This window comes from Papio anubis, chromosome 5 (assembly GCF_008728515.1).
Source record: "Papio anubis isolate 15944 chromosome 5, Panubis1.0, whole genome shotgun sequence".
Classification (NCBI taxonomy): Eukaryota; Metazoa; Chordata; class Mammalia; order Primates; family Cercopithecidae; genus Papio; species Papio anubis.
In genome coordinates this window covers 102038715-102059908 of record NC_044980.1, presented here as the reverse complement: position 1 = coordinate 102059908, position 21194 = coordinate 102038715, and the positions used below count along the sequence as shown (strand labels likewise).

Sequence of the window (21194 nt, the reverse complement as noted above, 5' to 3'; positions counted from 1 at the left end):
AAATACAACACTTTAGTCAGCTTGAAATTCAAAAAAATACACTGTGATCAAGAGGCAGAATTTTACTTGGCAAAACTGTTTAAGAGTAAGAGGACTTTTAAAGGCTATATAACACAGAAAATCTGGCAAACAGAGTTAAGAGCAAATTCTAGAGTTGGATTTTACTGGTAAGACTTTAAGGACTCCAAAACCCAGTTACAGCTTCCTTAGTGCTTGAAAATGTTTTGTCATCTAACAAAAACCTTTGTGTAAATATGAGTATTATAATCTTTTATCCTGTGATCATTCCCCTTAGTAATATAATCTGACCCTAGAGTTAATAATAAAAATCACCACAGAGAGGAATCACTATGGAAAACAGCAGGTCTGCCATTTTCTCTAGATTCTAAGGAATAGTGGAACTGGCTTGCGGTCACTAGAAAGCTCGTAAGAACCTCTCTTGCTGACATACCGAAAGACAAACTAAGAGTGAGGGTTAGTATCTGTGGTAGCTGGGTCAGCCCCAATCAACTTCCAAACCAATTCCATTCAAAACTTTATCTGGAAAACATTTGGTGGTTCCTCAAAAAGTTAAATGTAAAATTATCATGACTTCTAGTAAATACACAGAATAACTGAAAACTGCCCAAATATACAAAAATGGATAAATAAATGGTTGTATATCCATACAGTGAATTATTCAGTCCTAAAAAGGAACGAAGTACTGATACATGATACGACATGGATGAACCTCAAAAATCTTATGCTAAGTAAAACAAGCCAAGACACAAGATATCACATATTATATAATTCCATTTGTATGAAATTCCCAGAAGAGCTAAATCCACAGAAATAAAAGGCAGATTGGTGGCTACTAGGGGGCGAGAGGATGGAAGAATGCGGGGAGAATGCTTACTGGGGACAGGGTTTTATTTTGGAATGATGAAAATGTTTTGAAACTAGAGGTACTGGTTATACAACATTGTCGGTTGTACTAAATGCCAATGATTGTTCACTTTAAAGTAATTAACTTTACGGTATGTGAATTTCACCTCAATTTTTTTAAAAAAGCTTTCTCTAATTTAGGAATTAAATTAAGGCATTTATAAATGCTTTACAAATTAGTTCCCATAATGAGGTAATATTTCATTTTAAATCAACAAAGAATCATTTTACGTTTTTATTCAAAACATACCATACCCACTCACCAAGCCATGGCTTATATGCTGCTTCCCTCAATGAAAATGTAATTTCTAATTTCACTTAAAGCACACTCTTTTTTTTTTCTCTTAAATTCTTGAGTTGTCATTCATCTTGTTATGGCCCATTTCATCCCAACCACAGATAATGCAAGTTATATTTATTTCCAATTACAATGACACATAAAAATTCAAGTGAAAAAAATCCCTGCTGTTTTAAAATATAATTCCCATCTCCTTCTTTGCTCAAGATTTATATCAGTTCCACAGACTGAGATGCTAAGAAACCACGTCAATTTCAGAGTGAGAAACGACAGAACTGATTGACTTAATATTTTAGGAACCTAACATTAGATGAGGTTATTGGACCAATTATAAGACATTTGAAAGAAATGATCCAGAGCCACAGCAACACTTACTCTGTGTATAATCTATTACAAAGTCATTTTTTGGTATTAAAAACCTTCTCAGATGTACAGTCATATTTAAAAGTACTTATATCTACCTTTTTAATATAGCAATGTTACATATAGAAATCTAATCAATAATTTCAACAAATTAAAAGGTATGAAATTCACTCATTTGTGTTGATCCTTAAATCATTCTAACTTGCATTCTGTGCTACCCCTGTAAATTTTGCTTGTGAATGTTTTGTGCTGATGCCATTCATTTTTACCACCAAGGAAAAAAAAGTGGTCTATTCTTACCATAATTAAGAGCTTCTGGTGCTGTCCATTTAATGGGAATCTGCTTTAAGCCAGAAGATGAATACACTCCACCATCCTCTTGACGAGACATTCCAAAGTCACTGATTTTCAGAACATTATTTTCACCCACCAGGCAGTTTCTTGCAGCAAGGTCCCTAGGTTACAATGAGACATAGAAAACGCCTATTAAAATAAATTGAAAGCCACTTTCACATTCATGATTTCCACACTTTGCATTTTTACATTTGCAATGTATTTATAATGAGGTTAAGAATGCTTGTGATTTACCAGTCCTCCTCATCTTTTCTGTCCTAGGTAAAAAAACATCCATGAGAACATATGCATATGGAATAGGCCACATGCTAGTTTTCTAGGTACCACATATATTTCCATTTAAATAGAAAAACACTGATTCTAGTTTTAAAAGAGAAAATTACAGAGGAGAGGCTAAGCAAACTTGGCATTACTTCTCCTTTGGCTTTCCTAGAGCAGCACTGTCCAATAAAGGAGCCATCTGCCACATGTGCTACTGGACACCTGCAATGTGGTTAGTGTGACCAAGAAACGGAATTTTTCATTTTCTATACTTTTAGTTAATTACATTTAAATAGCTGCATGTGCCTAGCAGATACTGAGTAGACTCTGGAAGACAATTCTTAGGGCTTCCCAAAGGTTGGAAAGTGGCTGAGGTACCAGAGAGGTTGGCAACTCTTTTTCTGCTGCATCTGGCCCTGTCTCTCTCTCATCCACCTCATCTTGTCCAGTCTCCCTATCACTTACTACATCCCAGCCATACTGGGCTTCTTTTTGTCCCCAAATGCAGGACAAGTCCCCTAAATGAGGCAAGCCTGTTGCACTGTATACCTTTTGCACTCTAGTGTTCCCCTTTGCCTCCAGTGTTCTTCCAGTTTTGCATAGCTGGCTCCTCTTCATTCATTCTTAGCCCAAACATTCTCTCTTCAGAGAGTTCTTTCCTGACCACTCTAATCTTCCAAAGTCTTTCTTTGGGGAGGACATTCAATAACCAAATTCATATACAGCCATCCCTTGGGATCCATGATTGGTTCCCCCCCTCAGATACCAAAATCCAAGGATGCTCAAATCCCTGATATAAAATGGTGTAGATTTGCCATATGCACATGCTCCTGTATACTTTAAATCTCCTGTATACTTTAGATCATCTCTAGATTACTTATAATACATTGTAAATGCTATGTAATAGTTGTTGGAAGTCTATATATGTTTAGTACAGACACAACCATCTATTTAAAAAAAAAACTCTCTCTGGATGGTTGAATCCACAGATGTGGAACTTACGGTTACAGTCATATATAAAAAGAATTACATATAACCAAGTGGAGCTTGTCCTAGTAACACGAGGTTGGTTTAACATTTTAAAAGTAATCAATCAGTGTTATTCACTAGAGTAACAGAATATAGGAGGGAAAAACTTGATAATTCCAACTGATGCAGAAAAAGCAATGGACAAAAATTCAAACCCACTGATAAAACTCAACAATCTAGAAATACTAAGGAATTTATTTAACCTGACAAAGGGCATATACAAACAGTTAAATCTCTAACATTACACACTTAAATGGTGAAAGGCTAAATTGTTTTCTATTGAGGTCAAAGCAAGGATACCTGTTTTTACCAGTTCTAGTCAAAGGGATCTCTTGGAAATAATTTTACTTCTTTTCTGATATCTGCCTCTCGGTTTTTCGTGTGTTCCCTTATGTCGTTTTCAATGTGAAAATGTGATGTTTTTTACATAGAAAATCTTTGGGAATGTTTATAACAAGAACTAGAATTAATGAATTTTACAAGGTTGCAAAAATACACAAAGTATTCTTGTAAGCAGCAAACAATTGGAAAATAAATTCCATTTATAGTAGTACCAATAAGGCAAATACCTAAAAATAAATCTAACAAAAGACAAGTCCTTTATACTTTAAACTACAAAACTTCACTGAAAAAAATCATAAATATGTGAATATTAATATGACAATTCTTCCCAAATTAATGTATAGATTTAATGCACTCACAACCAAAAATTCTGGCTGATGTGCTGTAGAACTAGATAAATGGAGTCTAAAATGTATATGGAAATGAAGGGTTCTACAATAAAGTAATTTTAAGAAAGGTGTACAAAGTTGTAGGACTTACCTAACCTGATTTCAAATTCCACTAGAAAGCTATAGTTCTCAATATAGTTTAGCATTGGTAGAAATGTTTATAGCTCAATTGAATAGAACAGAGAGGATCTACAAACACACCCACATATGTATAATCAACTGATTTTTTTGGCAGAGGTACAATGGCAAGGTAGTATGCATCTCCCAACTCTAGTCAGTGGGCCAAATGCCATCACCCTTCGTCAGAATGAGTTTTTAGTCACTGCAATGCTTTAGTCATGTACAGGATTTCATTGTTAGTACTTTCTTTAGAGTAATATCTATGTTTTATAGCTACATACACTTCTGTTGTCATAACTATCTTCATTGCACCACCAGTTTAGAGATTTGTTCTCTGAAATGAGGATTACAGTTCTATGAGAGGCCAATCTAAAACTAATTTAGAGATATCTCAATTCAGTGTAAATAAAATTTCAATACCATTTACAGAAAATGCTTTTTCCTTTGGGCTGCATTTATTTAGTTCAAGTGAGTGGAAATGGGATCTTTTTGAGATAATCTATGCATTAAATAAAACCTTAGGCCTTTACACCATAAGCATGCACTGTATACTCAGTTTGCCAAATATTCTAATAAGTATTAAAGGAGACAGAATAAAGGATATGGTGTCTGGGCTAAGAAGCCAACAATCTAATTTGGGAGATAAGGCAATCACACACCTTTCTTCCTCCTTTCCTCTCTATTCTCTTCTTTATTAAGCCTACTATTGTCCAGTACTGAGTCACACTTTGGGAGACACACTAGTACTCCCAGCCTCTTCACACATAAAACTGCTAGAGAACAATCAGTGTGAACCTGTGTGTTACAGACTGCAAATCCTACAGGAATTCAGAGGTGAGAAATCTCATAATAGGCTGGTGTTGTCATTCACCCGAGGTATCAGAGATAGCCATATCTCACCACAGGCAGAGGGATATAACAGCAAATGCTGCTCACTGCTAAAAGGAGATGGAAATGTTCCACTTATGTGTGCCTAGTAATCTTATTTGAAGATTCAAACTTCTGAGTGTGTACCAGAGGTGTCCTCCAAGTCATACATAATATGAGACAGGCTAATTAAGGATTAAATAAGAGCAGAGAGCAGTTACAGGAATGCCAAGGCCAGCAGGCAATGGAGATGAGTAAATTTTCTTCACTGTCTAGAAAGCACAATGGTGCACATCTTGTTCTGTGGCTACGTTCACTCTTAGAGCATGCCCTACAGTAAGCCAGGAATCACCATGAGGCTGAGCCAGTGTTCTCCTTTGCAATGCTATTTTGCCCCAAGCATTGTTTACTCGCTACTATGATTCTACAAAGTCGGGATTTATTCCTCATGTAAAAAACGAGTTAGAGAAATATTTGCTTTTTTTTTTTTTTTTTTTTTTTTTTAAATAAAAACTATTCCCACTGGGTCTGGATAATACTGAGCCACAAATAACTACTAGCACTTATGAGGAGAAAACCTCTTTAAGGCCCTGGAGTTTCCTGATTCTGGCTGAAACATGGCATAAAACCAACAACCCAGGGAGTGAGGAATAAATGAAGCATACTTCATTTGCTCTACTATATTCTGACAAAAAGGGGAGAATTATCTTATTATACAAAATGTATTTAGAGAGTTAGCTGCAAGCATATTTGGGGCACACTGCAGTAGTTAAATGCACCAACTTTTAAAAATATATGAATTACATTATTTTCTAATTTTTATATAACTTATACACAGATACATGTTCTTTAAAAATTTAAACACAAAAAATGTGACCAAACGTTTCCCATCAGACTTTGCCAATTCCATTTGACTTACTGTTATAAATTTAGATACATTCTTATTATATAAACTTTGTACCACATGTATATATTTGTTTACAAACCTGACTAATTGTACAGTTCTTGTTCTGACATTTATTCTAATATCATTTGATGTCCTTCAGAAAATGTTAATAATTTCCTCCATGCAGGCCAAGTGTACTGCTTGGCAGATTTATTTACTTTTTTTTTGTTGTTGACAATTGCGAGTATATGGTTCTGTTACTTCTTTCCCCTATTATTCTTAGTTGACATATAATAATTGTACATATTTATGGGACAGTGATATTTTGATATGTGTAAAAAATATGTAATGATCAAATCAGGGTAATTAGCATATCTATAATCTCAAACATTTATCATTTGTGTCACGAACAGTGAAATCTTCCCTTCTGGCTTCTTGAGAATATAGAATAAATTAACCTTATTCATTCTACACTGCTGCAGAACACCAGAACTCTTTCTATCTAGCTATAATTTTGGTATCTACTAACCCAATCTCTTTCCATCCTCCCCACCTCTCTACCCTTCCCAGTTCCTGTACCTTTCAATTCTACTCTCTTCCTCCACAAGCTTGATTTTTTTTTTAGCTCCCACATGAGTGAGAACATGCAGTATTTATCTTTCTATGCCTGACTTATTTTGCTTAACATGATGTACTCCAGGCTTATCCATGTTGCTGCAAATGACAGGATTTCATTCTTTTTAAACAGGTAAACAGTATTCCATCGTGTATGTATACACACCACATTTTCTTTGTTGATGGACATTTAGGTTGATTCCTTATCTTCGCTATTGTGAAGAATGCTTTAATAAATATACATATCCCTTTGATATACTGAGTTTCTTTCCTTTGGACAAATCTGCTGGATCATATGTTCTACTCTTAGTTTTTTTAAAGAAACTTCCCTACTGTTTTCCATAATATGTATATTAATTGACATTCCCAGCAACAGTGTATAAGAGCTTCTTCCTTTTCTCTGCATCCTTGCCAGCATTTGATATTTGTCTTTTGTCTTTTTTTTTTTTGAGATGGAATCTTGCTCTGTCGCCCGGGCTGGAGTGCAGTGGCACGATGTCGGCTCACTGCAGCCTCCATCTCCCACATTCATGTGATTCTCCTGCCTTGGCCTCCCGAAGTGCTGGAATTGCAGGCATGAGATGCTGCATCTGGTGTTATTTGTCTTTTGATGATAGCCATTCTAACTGGGGTGAAATGATATCTCACTGTGGGTTTGATTTGCATTTCCCTAATGATTAGTGTTGAGCTGTTTGAATTTCTTGGATATTCTAGATTTTAGTCCCTTGTCAGATGAACAGTTTGCAAATATTTTCTCCCATTCTACAGGTTGTCTCTTCACTATGCTGATTGTTTCCTTTGCTGTGCAGAAGCTTTTTAATTTAATATAGTCCCATTTGTCTATTTTTGTTTTAGTTGCCTGTGCTTTTGAAGTCATGTTAGCTATAAAACCGTTGCCTAGACCAGTGTCCTGAAGCATTTCTCCTATGTTTTCTGAAGTAGTTTTATAGTTTCAGGTCTTATGTTAAGTCTTCAATCCATTTTTATACATGGTAAAAGCATCAACTTTTAAGTATTATATCGCTTATTAGCTCTTGGAGGTTTGGAAATTTACTTACTCTTAGCTTTAGTTTTCTCATTTGTGAAATGGGGATAATAATTGTACCTACAACATGAGGTTTTTGTGAGAATTAAATATGTAAACCACTTAAACAGAAAGTAGTCAGTGTCAATAAATGTTAGTCACATACAGATATAAAACTGTAAGTTCATCATAGGAAGACTTGAATTTAGCCTCAGAAACAATGCATCAGGAAATCTGCCTCCTTCCGGTTTCTGATTAGATTCAACTATTTGATAATTTTCTCATCATATGAATATAAAAGGCAGTCAGTTTAGTTCTCCTAAAACCAACGTAAATAGTATTTTTACTGTATGCCGGGTACTATTTGAAGCACTTTTCATATGTTAAGTCACTCAGAAATTACTGTACTTATGATCTCCATTCCTATAGATGATAAATCCGAAGCCCAGGAAGTTAATCAACTTGCCCAAGGTCACAAAGCTAGTAAGTGGAGGAAAGCAGACATTGAATCCCAGCAACACAGCTCCAGAGTCTGTAATTTTAGCCACTTACTATAATGCTTCTCAATATAGTTAATAATTCTCTTTCAGAATGTAATCAAATGACACACACCTTAACCCATGGTTAATGGCTATAACTTCTGAATTTTAAGTAAGAGGCAAAATGGATGACCTTTAGGAAAGGAGGTGACACTTCAAACTCCCTCCCTGTCCCCTAAAAAACAACAAAACAAACAGCCTATATATACACATATAAAAATCTGTTTTCTAATAAGCAGCCAAATGTCACCAACTACTTTGAAACAATATATGAGTGTCCTGATGAAGGAGAGTAGGACTGCCTGTTTCTTGCAAAATTTTGCACACAGTCACAGAAGCGGAACCATAAGCTGTCTCTTAGAGCACACCAGGAAACTGAGGTTGGGCCAGGTGGGGTGTCTTTGGCAACAGAGGTGGTATGTTGAGCGCTTTTATAAAAAACAAAAACAAAAACAAGGCAATACCATAGCCACTATTTAGCTGTAAGTAATGGGATCAGAGATTGACCAAAAAATAAATGGCTACCCAGCTTCTTCTGCATGTCAGAGGTTGCTTATTTCCATTTCAGAATCTACCTTATTATTTCTTTTGAACAAAATACATATATATGAAATCTCCCTACATTTCTCATTTTCAGTGCACTGCTGATTTCACTCTGTTTTCCATTCATCATACTGTTCCTCATCTCTTCTCTTCCCTTTGCAACCTTCTTTACCACACTTCATACCTCTCTCTGGTAACTTCTGTGCCCATTACTGATGGGGCACTTATTTCTAAAAGAGGCCCCAAAGGAAGCCTGCAGCTGTAAAACTGTGAAAATTAGTACCATTATTAAAATGTGTCTGTTCTCTTTCTTTGAAGAATTGTTCCAGTGCCACAGACTTCTGGGAGGATGAAAACAGAAGTCCCGCCTCTTTGAATGCAGCTATCAACTGATGTAGAGTGAGAGCATAATTTGTGCTTTTTTGTTCAGGGTTGGTTCAATGCCCTGCAGATATTTATTGTGAGAGCAAGTGACTGCTTATTCTTGAAGCTTCTCTCCTGCTACCTGTCAGGACACTCAGAATACATAGTATTTGAGTCCTCTCATTTACTTAAAGCCACTGTTAAAATGCAAATGTGTTACTTGTGGGGAGTACTCATATTTTAGCATAAACATACCACTTACTCATATTTTAGCATAAATTATTTGAATAGATAATCGAATAGACATCAAAGTCTTAAGGGATTAGGAGGATAGGGCTGATATGTTCTGACAGTGGGAAATAATAAGGGAAAACTGGTTGAGCAGAGCAGGCTTGGGTGAGGCATGAAGTAGGCTTTTAAGGAATAGTCAATTTGGGCACTGGGTGAATTCTGAAGGGTATGACAGAGCACTGGGTGGGGGCAACAATGCAGACGTAACTTATAAAAAATTTGTATAGGGCTAGGCCCTGATGTATTTATTCTATACCAGGTTATTTCTTCTCAATAGCAGAGGAAGATCCCACTGGTGGCTTGGATGCCTCACACTGAGTCCATTTACTATAGTGGAGGAAGGTTTCTCTCTCTGGAGAAACAGAGGCCTGTGGTGATTCCCTTCAATGAGGTTGCTGCCTGATGGCTGGAACACGAAACAACCAAGTTGTTGCCTGATACAGCTGACTGAATGGGAATCAATTATGGAAAACACTGTTAGTCATCTGGCTTTCCTTAAAATGGCCATGCTCAGCACAGAGAAGTGCTTGCCGCTTTTGGATCTTTTATCTCATTTTCTTGGGCGACTTCCCTATAAGAGAATTCTGGTTGGACATGTACAAGTGCAAATTCCACATATTCTTTTCTTTAGCTTAGAAATCATATTCCTAGATAAAGCAAGGGAACTCATACTAAATATGAATGTTGAAGATAACTCGGAACCAAACACACAGTGATAAAGCTTGTCTTAAATTTACCCCAAAAACCCAAGGGGACCTTTCTTTGCATTTGATTATTGTGATTAATCTGGATGGTTTATAGTTTATGAAATAGGTGCTAAATTTGTATATTCAGATATAAATCTCTCTCAGTCAGTGTTGTCCGCTCCCTATCACCTGTGGGCCACATTGTGAAATGAGATATCAAATCTCCAGGCACAAATTTTAAATAAATATTGATCTATTGTTAAACCTCTTAAGATTCTAGTCTAGAGGAACTTGGTGGGGGTACAGATTAAAAACATTTAAGTAAATGTTTTCATCTCTTCAGTTCACAGAAACATATCAAATTTTACTGGGCAATTTAATAACAAAACTGAGCTTTGTCTTAAACAAATTAAAGGCCACTAGCTGTCTGAGGCTACAATAAAATGCACTACAAGGACCTGGCTCAGAAGTTAGCCTTAGTATTGATGGCGATAGCCTCTACTCCTAAAAGACTTCTGGAAGAGAGATTTAAAAAATATACACCCACTCTCATTCTGAGACTATGAAGTGAAAATAGAAGTACTTGCCTGAGTGACAAAAAACATAACTTAAAATGTTATACTTGGATGCAATAAGTTACCTGAGCAACAGACAGAAAAAAGTGACAAAACCACTCCTTACTGAATAGCCATCATCATAATGGCTATCATTTATTGAGTGCTTTATATGTGCCAGACACCCTTTTAAATGTCTTTCATATAACCCATGCTCTTTCAGTACTCAACTTCATGCATACTAATCTGTACACTACATACTTCCACAGATTTTTTCCATAAGCAATGATGCAAACATTTGCATTGTTGGAAGTTCTGGACTAGGGATTAGTAGAGTTTTCACCCAGTTTTTTCTTAAAGCTATATAAGCTTATATGTTCCACATTTTCCTGGACCTTGGAAATGAGAGCACCAGTTCTTGATTTTCTGAGCATGAGGGCTGCTGAATAATGTCAAACAATTTTATGATCCTTTGCACCACACATCAACCCAGATGTCATGTTTTATAATGGCTGACAGCAAAAATACAACATGACGAAAAGCTACTAAGAATTTGACAATGTTTTGAAGTGAATTTACACTCTACTAATCATACCAATAAAAGAATAGTGCATATAGATAGATATATACAGACATTATTCTGTATCAGATGATGCTGGATAGACACTTGGAACACTTGCAGTAATTTGGAGGAACCAGGGGTCCATGGTGCACCAGCTGGTGGCCAGCATATGACCCTTTCAACTCTAACATTCTGTACACTCCAGGTTAAAGGCATTGTCTTCCTGTAAGTAGCCAGATGAATCTAGCCTCACAGAGGTGGTAGATGGCCCTGGCAAAGAGTTTTCCATGTTGCCAGTACAACAGTGGGTATCAGCAGCTAATGAATGCAAGTCACACTCAGAGGGTAAGTTAGAAGAGTTCCACTACCCAGGAGCTCTACTATAACAATGCATGTATCATCTGGCTTGCCTTCGCTGAATAACTGTGGGTTACAACCAAGAAATCACATTTCCCAATCCTGTAAGAATATTGGCAACCATTGACTGACACCTATTATGTGTTAGGCACAATGCTAGGAACTTAACCTATTATCCCTAATCCTAACAATCACACTAAGAGGCATACATGTCTTTGTATATGGTTACAGAAACAGGCTCAGAGATTAAATAACTTGCCCAACATCACATAGCTGGTGACTGAGTATGGAATCTATCTTGCTCCAAAGCCCTAGTTCTTTGTTTTCCACAGTGTTGAGTGTTCTTTTGGTTTCTTTGAAATACTATTCATTTTATCTTGATAAAAGTTATAGTCTTTAATCCCTGAGTAGAGAGATTTCTGCCATTTTGTTCCTGGGAATTATTTTCTTTCCCATTTAAGATTAATGAAATAAATCCCCTGACTTGGTACTTAGGCTATGGAATAAGAATATATTGGGAGGACTAAAATATGCATTTTTTCTATTCTATTTTCTATAAGGGCATATAACAATTCCTCTATAATCATTTGTTATCGTTTATAATTTCATGAAGTGATATACATAGTCACACTAAGACCTAAATTAAGATATAAGAGGCACATAAAGATACAGAGCAACTGCGTAATCTGTGATGCACAAGGTGCCATAATGAGCCTCAGGAACATTTAAATTTTTATAGTCTGAAAAATGTTCAGCTACTAATGAACAAATACATCCTAATTATAGTGGAATGCACCTAGATTTAGATACTGAATCATCTGCAGTGGTTAACTCTTTGTAGGATTTTCTTCTTTGTACAAGGGATGCCACTGACTTTGTACTTTACCAAGAGTGTCAATAATGACACTAAATTCTCCCAACCAGATAGCTTTATGATCAGCTTGCACATTTACCTCTGGTTTGGGGATGTCTGACTCCTAGGCCACACTCCTGGGTGGCAGATGGCAAACTCCTCATCTGGCATATCATCACAAAAAGCATTTTTAGAATAATTTTGGTCCCTACATACAAAGGGGAAATACATTTATTGTAGCACCACTATTCTGTTAATGGAAAACAGTTTTCAGTATTTATAGGAATTCAAAAGAAGTAATGACTTTCTTTTACGTATCTCAACAGTTCCTTCTTTGCCTCCCATTTACATTCTTTTAAAATGAAATTTTCATTATTCCCATTTCAATTTCTAATGTTGCTTTCTATGTTTATGAAGTAATATCCCAGGTGACTTTATAATAAATTTCCCTTCAGTCCTATGATTGCTTGCAGTGTACAAAACTGAAATAGAGTCTAAGTTATGAATACAGGTCTATTTTACAATAATTCATTTTTATCTTGAAACAAAGATCTAAAATTCAATTTCTTTTCTGTCTCTATATATTTTCTTTCCGTAGTCAGGAAAGCTTGCTTTATCTTTGTTCAATTTTAATTCTGCATTATGTTTGATAAGACTTTATGGTATTAAGACTTGATTTCATATGCATAGCTACTTTTCTTGTAGTTCTACAAGATAAAGGTTTTTAAAAATATTTACCTAAAATATTCAACAAATGTCCTTCTATGATGAGTTGTTATTCATTCGTGATTCTTTGATGTAATTCATAAAAAATGTGCATTTTGCATTCATGAAGGATTACTTGTCTGAGCAAATATTAACTTCGCATATACATGTGTCCTTTTGGTCTCTTAATGAAATTTACTTTTACTAACTTGCAGACCACAGTTACATAAAAGTGTCTGGTGGACAAAATAATTTATATAAATGTAAAATTTATAATGCCTGAAGGGTTTGGAAGAATTCTGGCAAATTTATAGCACTTTCCAAATTACGAGAAGAAAAATATGATAGCTGCTTAACAGCATTCGGCAACAGTGTACAGCAATGGAGGCAAGTGGGTATCATAGGATCTTGGTGAAATTCAGTGAATTACTTTTGTAAGAACTAGGACATAGGATTTTAGAATTCTATGAAATATCAAATGGTCATTTTAGTGCTATTAGGTAGTAGGCCTTTTAGATTATTCAAAATATTTTTTCAACATGCCAGTTTATGATAAATAATACAAATGAAGAGGTATGGGGAAGGGGCTTCCATGCCCTCTCTGGGTGTGCTGCCCTCCAGAACCTGCCTCATCTTTAGCTATCTGGAAGCTCTGGAAACACTGTCCTTTTGGGTTTTTATGCAGGCTTCATTACACAGGCATAATTGATTAAACTACTGGTGACTAATTTACCTTCAGCCCTCCTTCCCTCCCCAGAGATTGGGGGATGGAGACAAAAGTCCCAACCCTCCAGTCATGCCTTGGTCTTTCTGGTGACCAGGCCCCATCCTGAAGCTCCCGAGGGGTTGCCAGCTGTCAGTCAACTCATTAGCATATAAAAAGACATCATTTATGCCAGGAAAAGGGGACAAAGACCAAATATATATTTCACAATATCACAGTCAACTCCCAGTCTTCTAACGGGATCTGTTACATCCAAAGGATATATAACTTACAAGATACTGGGACATTACTAGAATTCATTTAGTCATTAATACTGTAATGTGTCCAGTTCATCATGTTGTATGAATATACTCCCAGAGTGAGGCCACTCAGGTTTGCAGGCTTCCGAAGCAGGAGTAGTCTCAGAAAATATACAGGTTCACTCTTTCAGGCATTTGGTATAATTAAGTTAAGACAATGTCATCTCTTGCTCTGAGCCTCTTTTAAGGTAATATAATATTGGATTTCTGTCATATAACCCATTTGTTCATTTCTTTACCCTCAGCTACTGTTTTTCCTTCTGTTCATTCATACTGAAACTTTTCTACCTTTGGAAGGGACATTAGGTTTGACTATCCTGCTTGTCTAGACTCTAGGCAACAATCCTAGTCCAGCAAGTACCTCCCCCTCAGACCATTCCCATTCAGATAGGGTAAGGTTACACTGGGGCAGAACTAGTAGGCTATTTTTACCATCAGGCAATATAGTTGCATTCATTGTTAACTCCAATTCTGGCAGAAGGCCCTCAGGAAATCTGACATAAGGTTTAAGAACCGTAGTTACAAAGTAATTAGAGTCTATATTTGCAACCACTTTTAAGACCTTGTTATTTTGGCACAAATGGTAATGAATCTGACCCTAAATACATGCCAAAGACAAAACGTAACTTGGACTACAAAATGTCCAAAATGTTTTGACAATGATGGTGGAGAAAAGAGACAATCATTTCTGGTTATTTGATCTGGGAACTGAATCAGGAAACATTACTAAGTCTCTATTATGCAGATGAATTTGTATGTTCTAGGAACACAGCAATCTATGGTTATTGACTGACAGATACACAAAAACCCTTACTATTTTAAAATGGAATAGACATACTTCCAGTTTACTTTGGAGTTTTTGCAAAGTACCATTTCTGTTAATCTTATAATCACACAGAATTTAGCCATGTAAAACAGGATATTCATTCATGTATATGTATGTACATATCAACCAGCTGGCACACCATTCATTTATTGAGATCTTACTCATAGCAAGTCCTCTGCTATATACTGTAGATACAGATAAACTAATTCCTTCCCTCAAAGAGTTCAATTCCATAAGAAGAGACAGTTATGCAAACCCATAAATTGCAATATTGAAAATTTCAAGTTTGAAGGTAATGTTCAGAGGTAGGCTCTCAGAGACAGTTGTGGTATGAAAAATGAAGCCATAACATTTTGTATTTCTCCACCCTTTTGTATCTAGGCTAACCTAGCAGAATGTGGTGGAAGTGACGGTATGAAGTTCTGGAGTGTAGGCCACAAGATACCTTGCAGCTTCCAACTTTTGTCTTTCTGGAACATTCCTAATACCATGTAAAGAAGCCCAGGTGAGAAACCATGTCGGATGAGAGGGACTCAACCTACAGCCAGCATAAAGGGCCCAGACATGTAAGTGTGAGGGTATGTTATACTCTCCAGCACTGGTAAGGTTACTGATGACTGAAGCCACAAAAAAGATTCCTGGGTAGAACAGTGGAAAACCATTCAGCTGAGCCCAGCACAAACTGTTAACCCAAACTGACAGAACAATAAGAAAATAAAGTTGTGTGTTAAGACATTATACTTTGAGACACTATACTATAAGAAAAAATACTTTGGGGTGGTATTTTATGAATCAATAGATAACTGATACAACATATTTATTAATAGTGCAAATGATAGCTCAACAGTAAGAATGGGCAGAGTTGGGGTTAGAGATGGAAGAAAAATGATCACTGTTCAGGGAGGGAACGAAGCTAATTACCTGCTTCTTTCTCATTCACACCTGATAGAAAGCTGTTGCAGGTGCCTTCTCATTGGTGTAATAATGTTTTCTGTCTTGGCTTCTCCAACCTTGAATTCGTTTTAACTGGATTGTTATGAGTTACAAACCTAAATTTTTCCTCTTCCGAGCTTTGCTGCACCGACATCTGCCAGGCTATTAAGTCATATCTCTGTTAAAATATACCCCAACAGACAGACAAGATGGAAACCCTGTGGCTAACATGAGAAAATGAAAAAAAAGAAAAAAATCTCATGGCTAGTAGGATGAGGGGTTGGTCCCAATGTTATGCCATAAGTTTTCCTGTAATCAAGCAGAAACCAGCTGCTGAGAAGCACTGCTGAAACAACTATAGCTGGAAATTTTCCCAACCAACCCTGACAGACTGCTGGATGCCAGCTGACAACCCCTTCCCCCTGCCTTGCGGTCCTGCCATAACTCAAATTGGAAGAGGACCTGTTTTATAAACATTGTTTATTGATAGACAGCCAGTTTCAGTCAGCTGACGGCTGCACACAAATTGTCTTTATGTCAAAAAAGGTGAATTATAGGGCACGAAGAGCCAAGTCCCACTTTACTTTAATACTAAAATGCCACCATAGAGTGAACATGGGATGTATGTTACATATGTTTACCATCCACTATGCAAGTGCCTGATTTCCTTCATGAATAGTCACAGATTTTCTCCAACTCTGGTCAACATGTACATAACACTGAGTCTGTGAGACATATATATACCAGTTCCCTCCTCCCACCTGTGTGGTGTGCACTTCATTTCCCTGAAAGTGGTCCTTCCCTGATCTGAGGATAGTTTCTCCCTCCGAAATTCATGTTGTCTCCTTTTCTTCCTCTGTGGATCTGATGGTCTTTTGTTAACATCTTCTAGGCATTGCTTCTTGGAATACCTCTGGTGCCAGCAAATGCCATGCCCCAAGGGTTCTACCCTGTCCCAAGTTTCTGTACTACCGCTTTTAGTCTGATATAAAGAGAAGAAAAATTTAAACCTGGCATATTGAGACCATTTAATTTAGAGGTACTCGAATTAGAGCAATATAGAGCTAATGATGACCCTGGGTCATCAATAAAGGTCACATGTAAGTGTGAGGGATATACCTGGTGTCAGAAAGTAGTAACATCTGATAGACAATTTATAATTGTTTCCATAAAAAATTTATTCATTCAAAAAATATATATGTAGCACTTACTACTTGCCAGGCACTGTTCTAGGCAAGGCAGGGAACAACAAAAGACAAGAATTTATGTCCTCATGGAACTTTTATGCTCCTCTGATAGGACCTAGTTAAATAATACATCATCAAATAGTACACATAAAAAAGAATTACTCAAGGATCTATTCCTTATAATGTAAAAAGGGAATCTACAAAAGGGGAAGAAGTGGGGAGCAAAAAACAGAAGCAAAGAAGTAAGACAATTATCACTACATAATTGTTGATTCATCTGTTTAGAAAATGGAGACAAAATTTTAGATGGCGTCAACATGCCAAGTGGAAGGAAGGAAGTAAAAAATAAAAATATGCCAAAGTTGCTCTCCTGTTCACATACATGAAAATAAGGATTAGGATGTAAAAGGCAAGACTGGTAAGACGTATATGCTACCAAACAGAAGGTGTGACAATATTGCTATCAGGAAATGTAATTTGAGGAAAAGGCATCAATTAGAATAAAAAGAACCGTATTTCTAAAAGGTAGAATTCATGAAAAAGATATGTTAATGATACTAAATGGCAAATGCAGCAAATATAGTGAAAACAACAAGAATCAAGACACATTGTAAGAGCAAGAATAAAAGAAGCACAATTCAATACAGACATAGACATGATTCAGAAAGGAGCAATATATAAAACATGTAATAGGTGGAATGTCAGCAATATCAGCACAAATGGAGTAGGCAGCATTAGAAGCAAGTATCAAACAGGGACCAGAGGACCTCCTCCTAAGCAAAGAGCAACTTAGTTAACAATAGTAAAGGAAAATGGAGGCCACCTTGGACTATCTTAATACTATCACTAATGGAAAACAGGGTCATGCAAATTCCATCCATGTGAAAACAATCAGTAATTATTGAATAACACACTATACCAGTGTGTGGTCTAATTATTAAATAGGCACTGATGTCATTTTGGGGAAGTTGTGTCTGCTTCGCTGCTCAGCTTATTTGAAGCAAGGCTGATGAAGGCCTCTGAAAATACCTTACTGGGAGCAAATGTGTCTCTGAGAAAGAATGAGCCAATCTACTAGGACTTTCCAGCTATAATCTCAAACATTATTTTAAAATGTTAACTGGTTTAGGTTTTGCGCAGCTTAGATATTTGGGTGACTGACTACTAATTCAACAAGATGCAAAACAACCATTAGGCAATAAGGAATTCACTTTATTTTCTGAATGTTTTCATAATCTATTAGCTATAGAATAGACATATAAACCTCATCAAACTGCCATGAAGTTATTGTCTAAAACCCTATCAGACATTCAGAATAGTTTAAGGTTTTCCTTATATTCCAAATCATATTTATGTTAGATGATCAAAGAATACACTAAGTAGCAGAAATGTTTTTTAAAAAATATGTTTAATATTTTATTCAATTTTTTTTAGGCCAGGTGCAGTAGCTCATGCCTGTAATTCCAGCACTGTGGGAAGCCGAGGCAGGGAGGATTGAGCACAGGAGTTCAAGACCAGCCTGGGCAACATAGTGGGATCCTGTCTCTAATTTAAAAAAATGTAAACCACAATGAGATATCACTGCATACCCACCAGAATGACAAACTCAAGACTGACCGTAACAAGTGTTGACAAAGACATGAAGAAATAGCAGCTGTCATACATTGTTGGTGAGCACATAAAGTGGAACAACCATTTTGGAAAACAGTTTAGTAGTTTCTTACAAAGCTAAATGCAAATTTTTTACATAGAACCCAGACAGTCACCTAGATATTTTCTCAAGAAAAATAACACACTGACACACAGACTTACATATGACTATTCAGAGCAGTTTCTTTGTAATGGCCCTAAACTGGAAATAACCCACCTGTTTATCAGCTGGAGATTGGAAAACAAACTGTAATACATTCATACAATGAAATACTCCGAAATAAAAAAGCATAAACTAACATACGCAATAACATGGATAGATCTGAAAAGCATTATGAGTTTAAAAAAAAAAAAGCTAGGAAAAAACATACTGCATAGCTTGATCTAAAAGAAATTTTAGAAACGTCTAAGCTACAGTGACAGATGAGTGGTTCCCTAGGGCCAGAGATAGGTAAAGCGTACTGACTACAAAACAGTGCAAGGGAACTTTTGGGGACGATGGAAGTGTGGTAATGATTACATGACTATACATATTTGGCAAGACTCATCAAACTGTACCTTAAAATTGGTGCATTTTGTATTTATAGAGAAATAAAAGTGATTTAAAAAATAGTAAGACACCTTAAGATTCTTATAAATATATAATAGTCATAAGCAAGTCTTTGTGTGAATCTGTTATTTTTCCTCAGTAAATATCTATTTGTAACTATATAAAATTATAAAGTTAAGGGTGTTACTAATAAAGAACTTGAGATGGCATGTTACTGTGGATTTCTTTACATGAGATTGCAAAACAGGGGCCACGCAGTCAAATTTTGGTTAAACTCCAGAAAATAAATGTATTAAAATGCTTCTGAGGATAAGTTTTCTGCTTTTTAAAAATTATTTTGGTGGGCTTTTTGTTCAATCATTTCCATAAGACCAGCACCCTTGTGGACTGTATTTGTGAGAGAGAAAGGCTTGCTGGGGAGTGTGGGGCTCTACTGTAGCCTTTTCTAATACTAAACAGGATCTAGATGGCACTTACACTTTTCATTTTGGCCTTTTTTTTTTTTTTTTGTAAAACAGTACAAGTAAAATTCAATAAACTATTTTTGCATTTTATTTTAAAGATATTATCCCATGGAAAAAAACGGTGTTTCTATTAATATCCAAATAAAGTAATGATATGACTGTCTTAAGGGATTATAACGACCAAGTCTTTCAAAAGAAAGAACTCTTATGAAACAGATTGAGTTATACTATGAAATGTTACTCATTTTTACACCCTATTTGAGTTTTAAAAGCTATTAACAGTAAAAAAAGACTTGAAAGTAAAGCATTCCTGAAAAAGTACATACATACTTTAGACCACTAAAAAACATTTACAAGAAAAAAAAAACTCTGTTAAAAAGTAGGTAAAGGACATGAACAGACTCTTCAAAAGACAACATATATATGGTCAACAAGCATATGAAAAACTCAACATCATTGATAATTAGAGAAATGCAAATTAAAACCATAGTGAGATACCATCTCATACCAGTCAGAATGGCTATTATTAAAAAGTCAGTAACAGATGCTAGTGAGGTTGTAGAGAGAAAGGAAGGTTTATACACTGTTGGTTGGAGTGTAAATAGTTCAATAATTGTGGAAGACAGTGTGGCGATTCCTCAAAGACCTAGAAACAGAGCTACCATTAGACCCAGCAATCACATTGGGGTTGCATTGGGGTCTAATATATGGGGGCATATACCCAAAGGAGTAAAATCATTCTACCATAAATACACATGTATGCATAGATTCACTGCCTCACTATTCACAATAGCAAAGACATGGAATCAACCTAAATGCCCATTAATGGTAGACTGGATAAAGAAAATGTGGTACATATACAGAATGCAGCTGAAAAAGGAATGAGATCATGTCCTTTGAAGGAACATCTTTAGCAAACTAACGCAGGAAGAGAAAACCAAATGCCGCATGTTCTTGCTTATAAGTGGAAGCTAAATGATGAGAACACGTGGATACATAGAGGGGAACAACAAACACTGGGGCTTATGAAGGGTGGGAGGAGGGAGAGGGTCAGGAAAAATAACCTACTAAGTCTAGTGAGTACTAGACTTAATAGGGTGACAAAATACTCTGTACAATTAAACCCCCATGACACAAGTTTACCAATCTAACAAATCTGCATATATACCCCTGAACTTAAAATATTTCAAGATTTTTATGGCCTCCTAATTTTAAATCTACAAATATTACTTACAAAAGCATCCTGCAGACACTATTTGAAAAGGATATTTAAATAATGAACCTTTTATAAACAATGAAGCTGTAAGAGGAATACATTAACAACATTCAGCATCTTACTTTAAGTCATCTCTCCTATTTTTCCTATTTTTAATCTTACATATTACTTTCTCTTGATCTTTGCACTCAGTGTTTATGTATGACAAGTACTCAAAAGCCTTTAGTGCACCTTGAAGAGACAGTATTTGAAAAAGGTCATTATGCTAAGAATGGCAAAGAATAAGATAATATATCACGGTGTGGCTTTTCCCCAACTCCCACATGTAGCATCCATCAGTCTTTCAGATTCCCAAGAGAAGGTTCAGGTATTAGAGGTCTATTTTTATCTTAAATTCAGAATTTAGATAGAAAAATTCTC

At 36.0% G+C, this 21194-nt stretch overlaps 1 protein-coding gene across 1 annotated transcript in view; it reads right to left on the bottom strand.

Annotated features, from left to right (window-relative positions):
- Positions 1-21194, bottom strand: part of FER (FER tyrosine kinase) — a 448142-nt gene that overhangs the window by 4893 nt on the left and 422055 nt on the right. Inside the window, 1 exon segment of the mRNA XM_017960295.3 lies at positions 1886-2040. Coding sequence (XP_017815784.3) covers positions 1886-2040 — 155 coding nt within the window.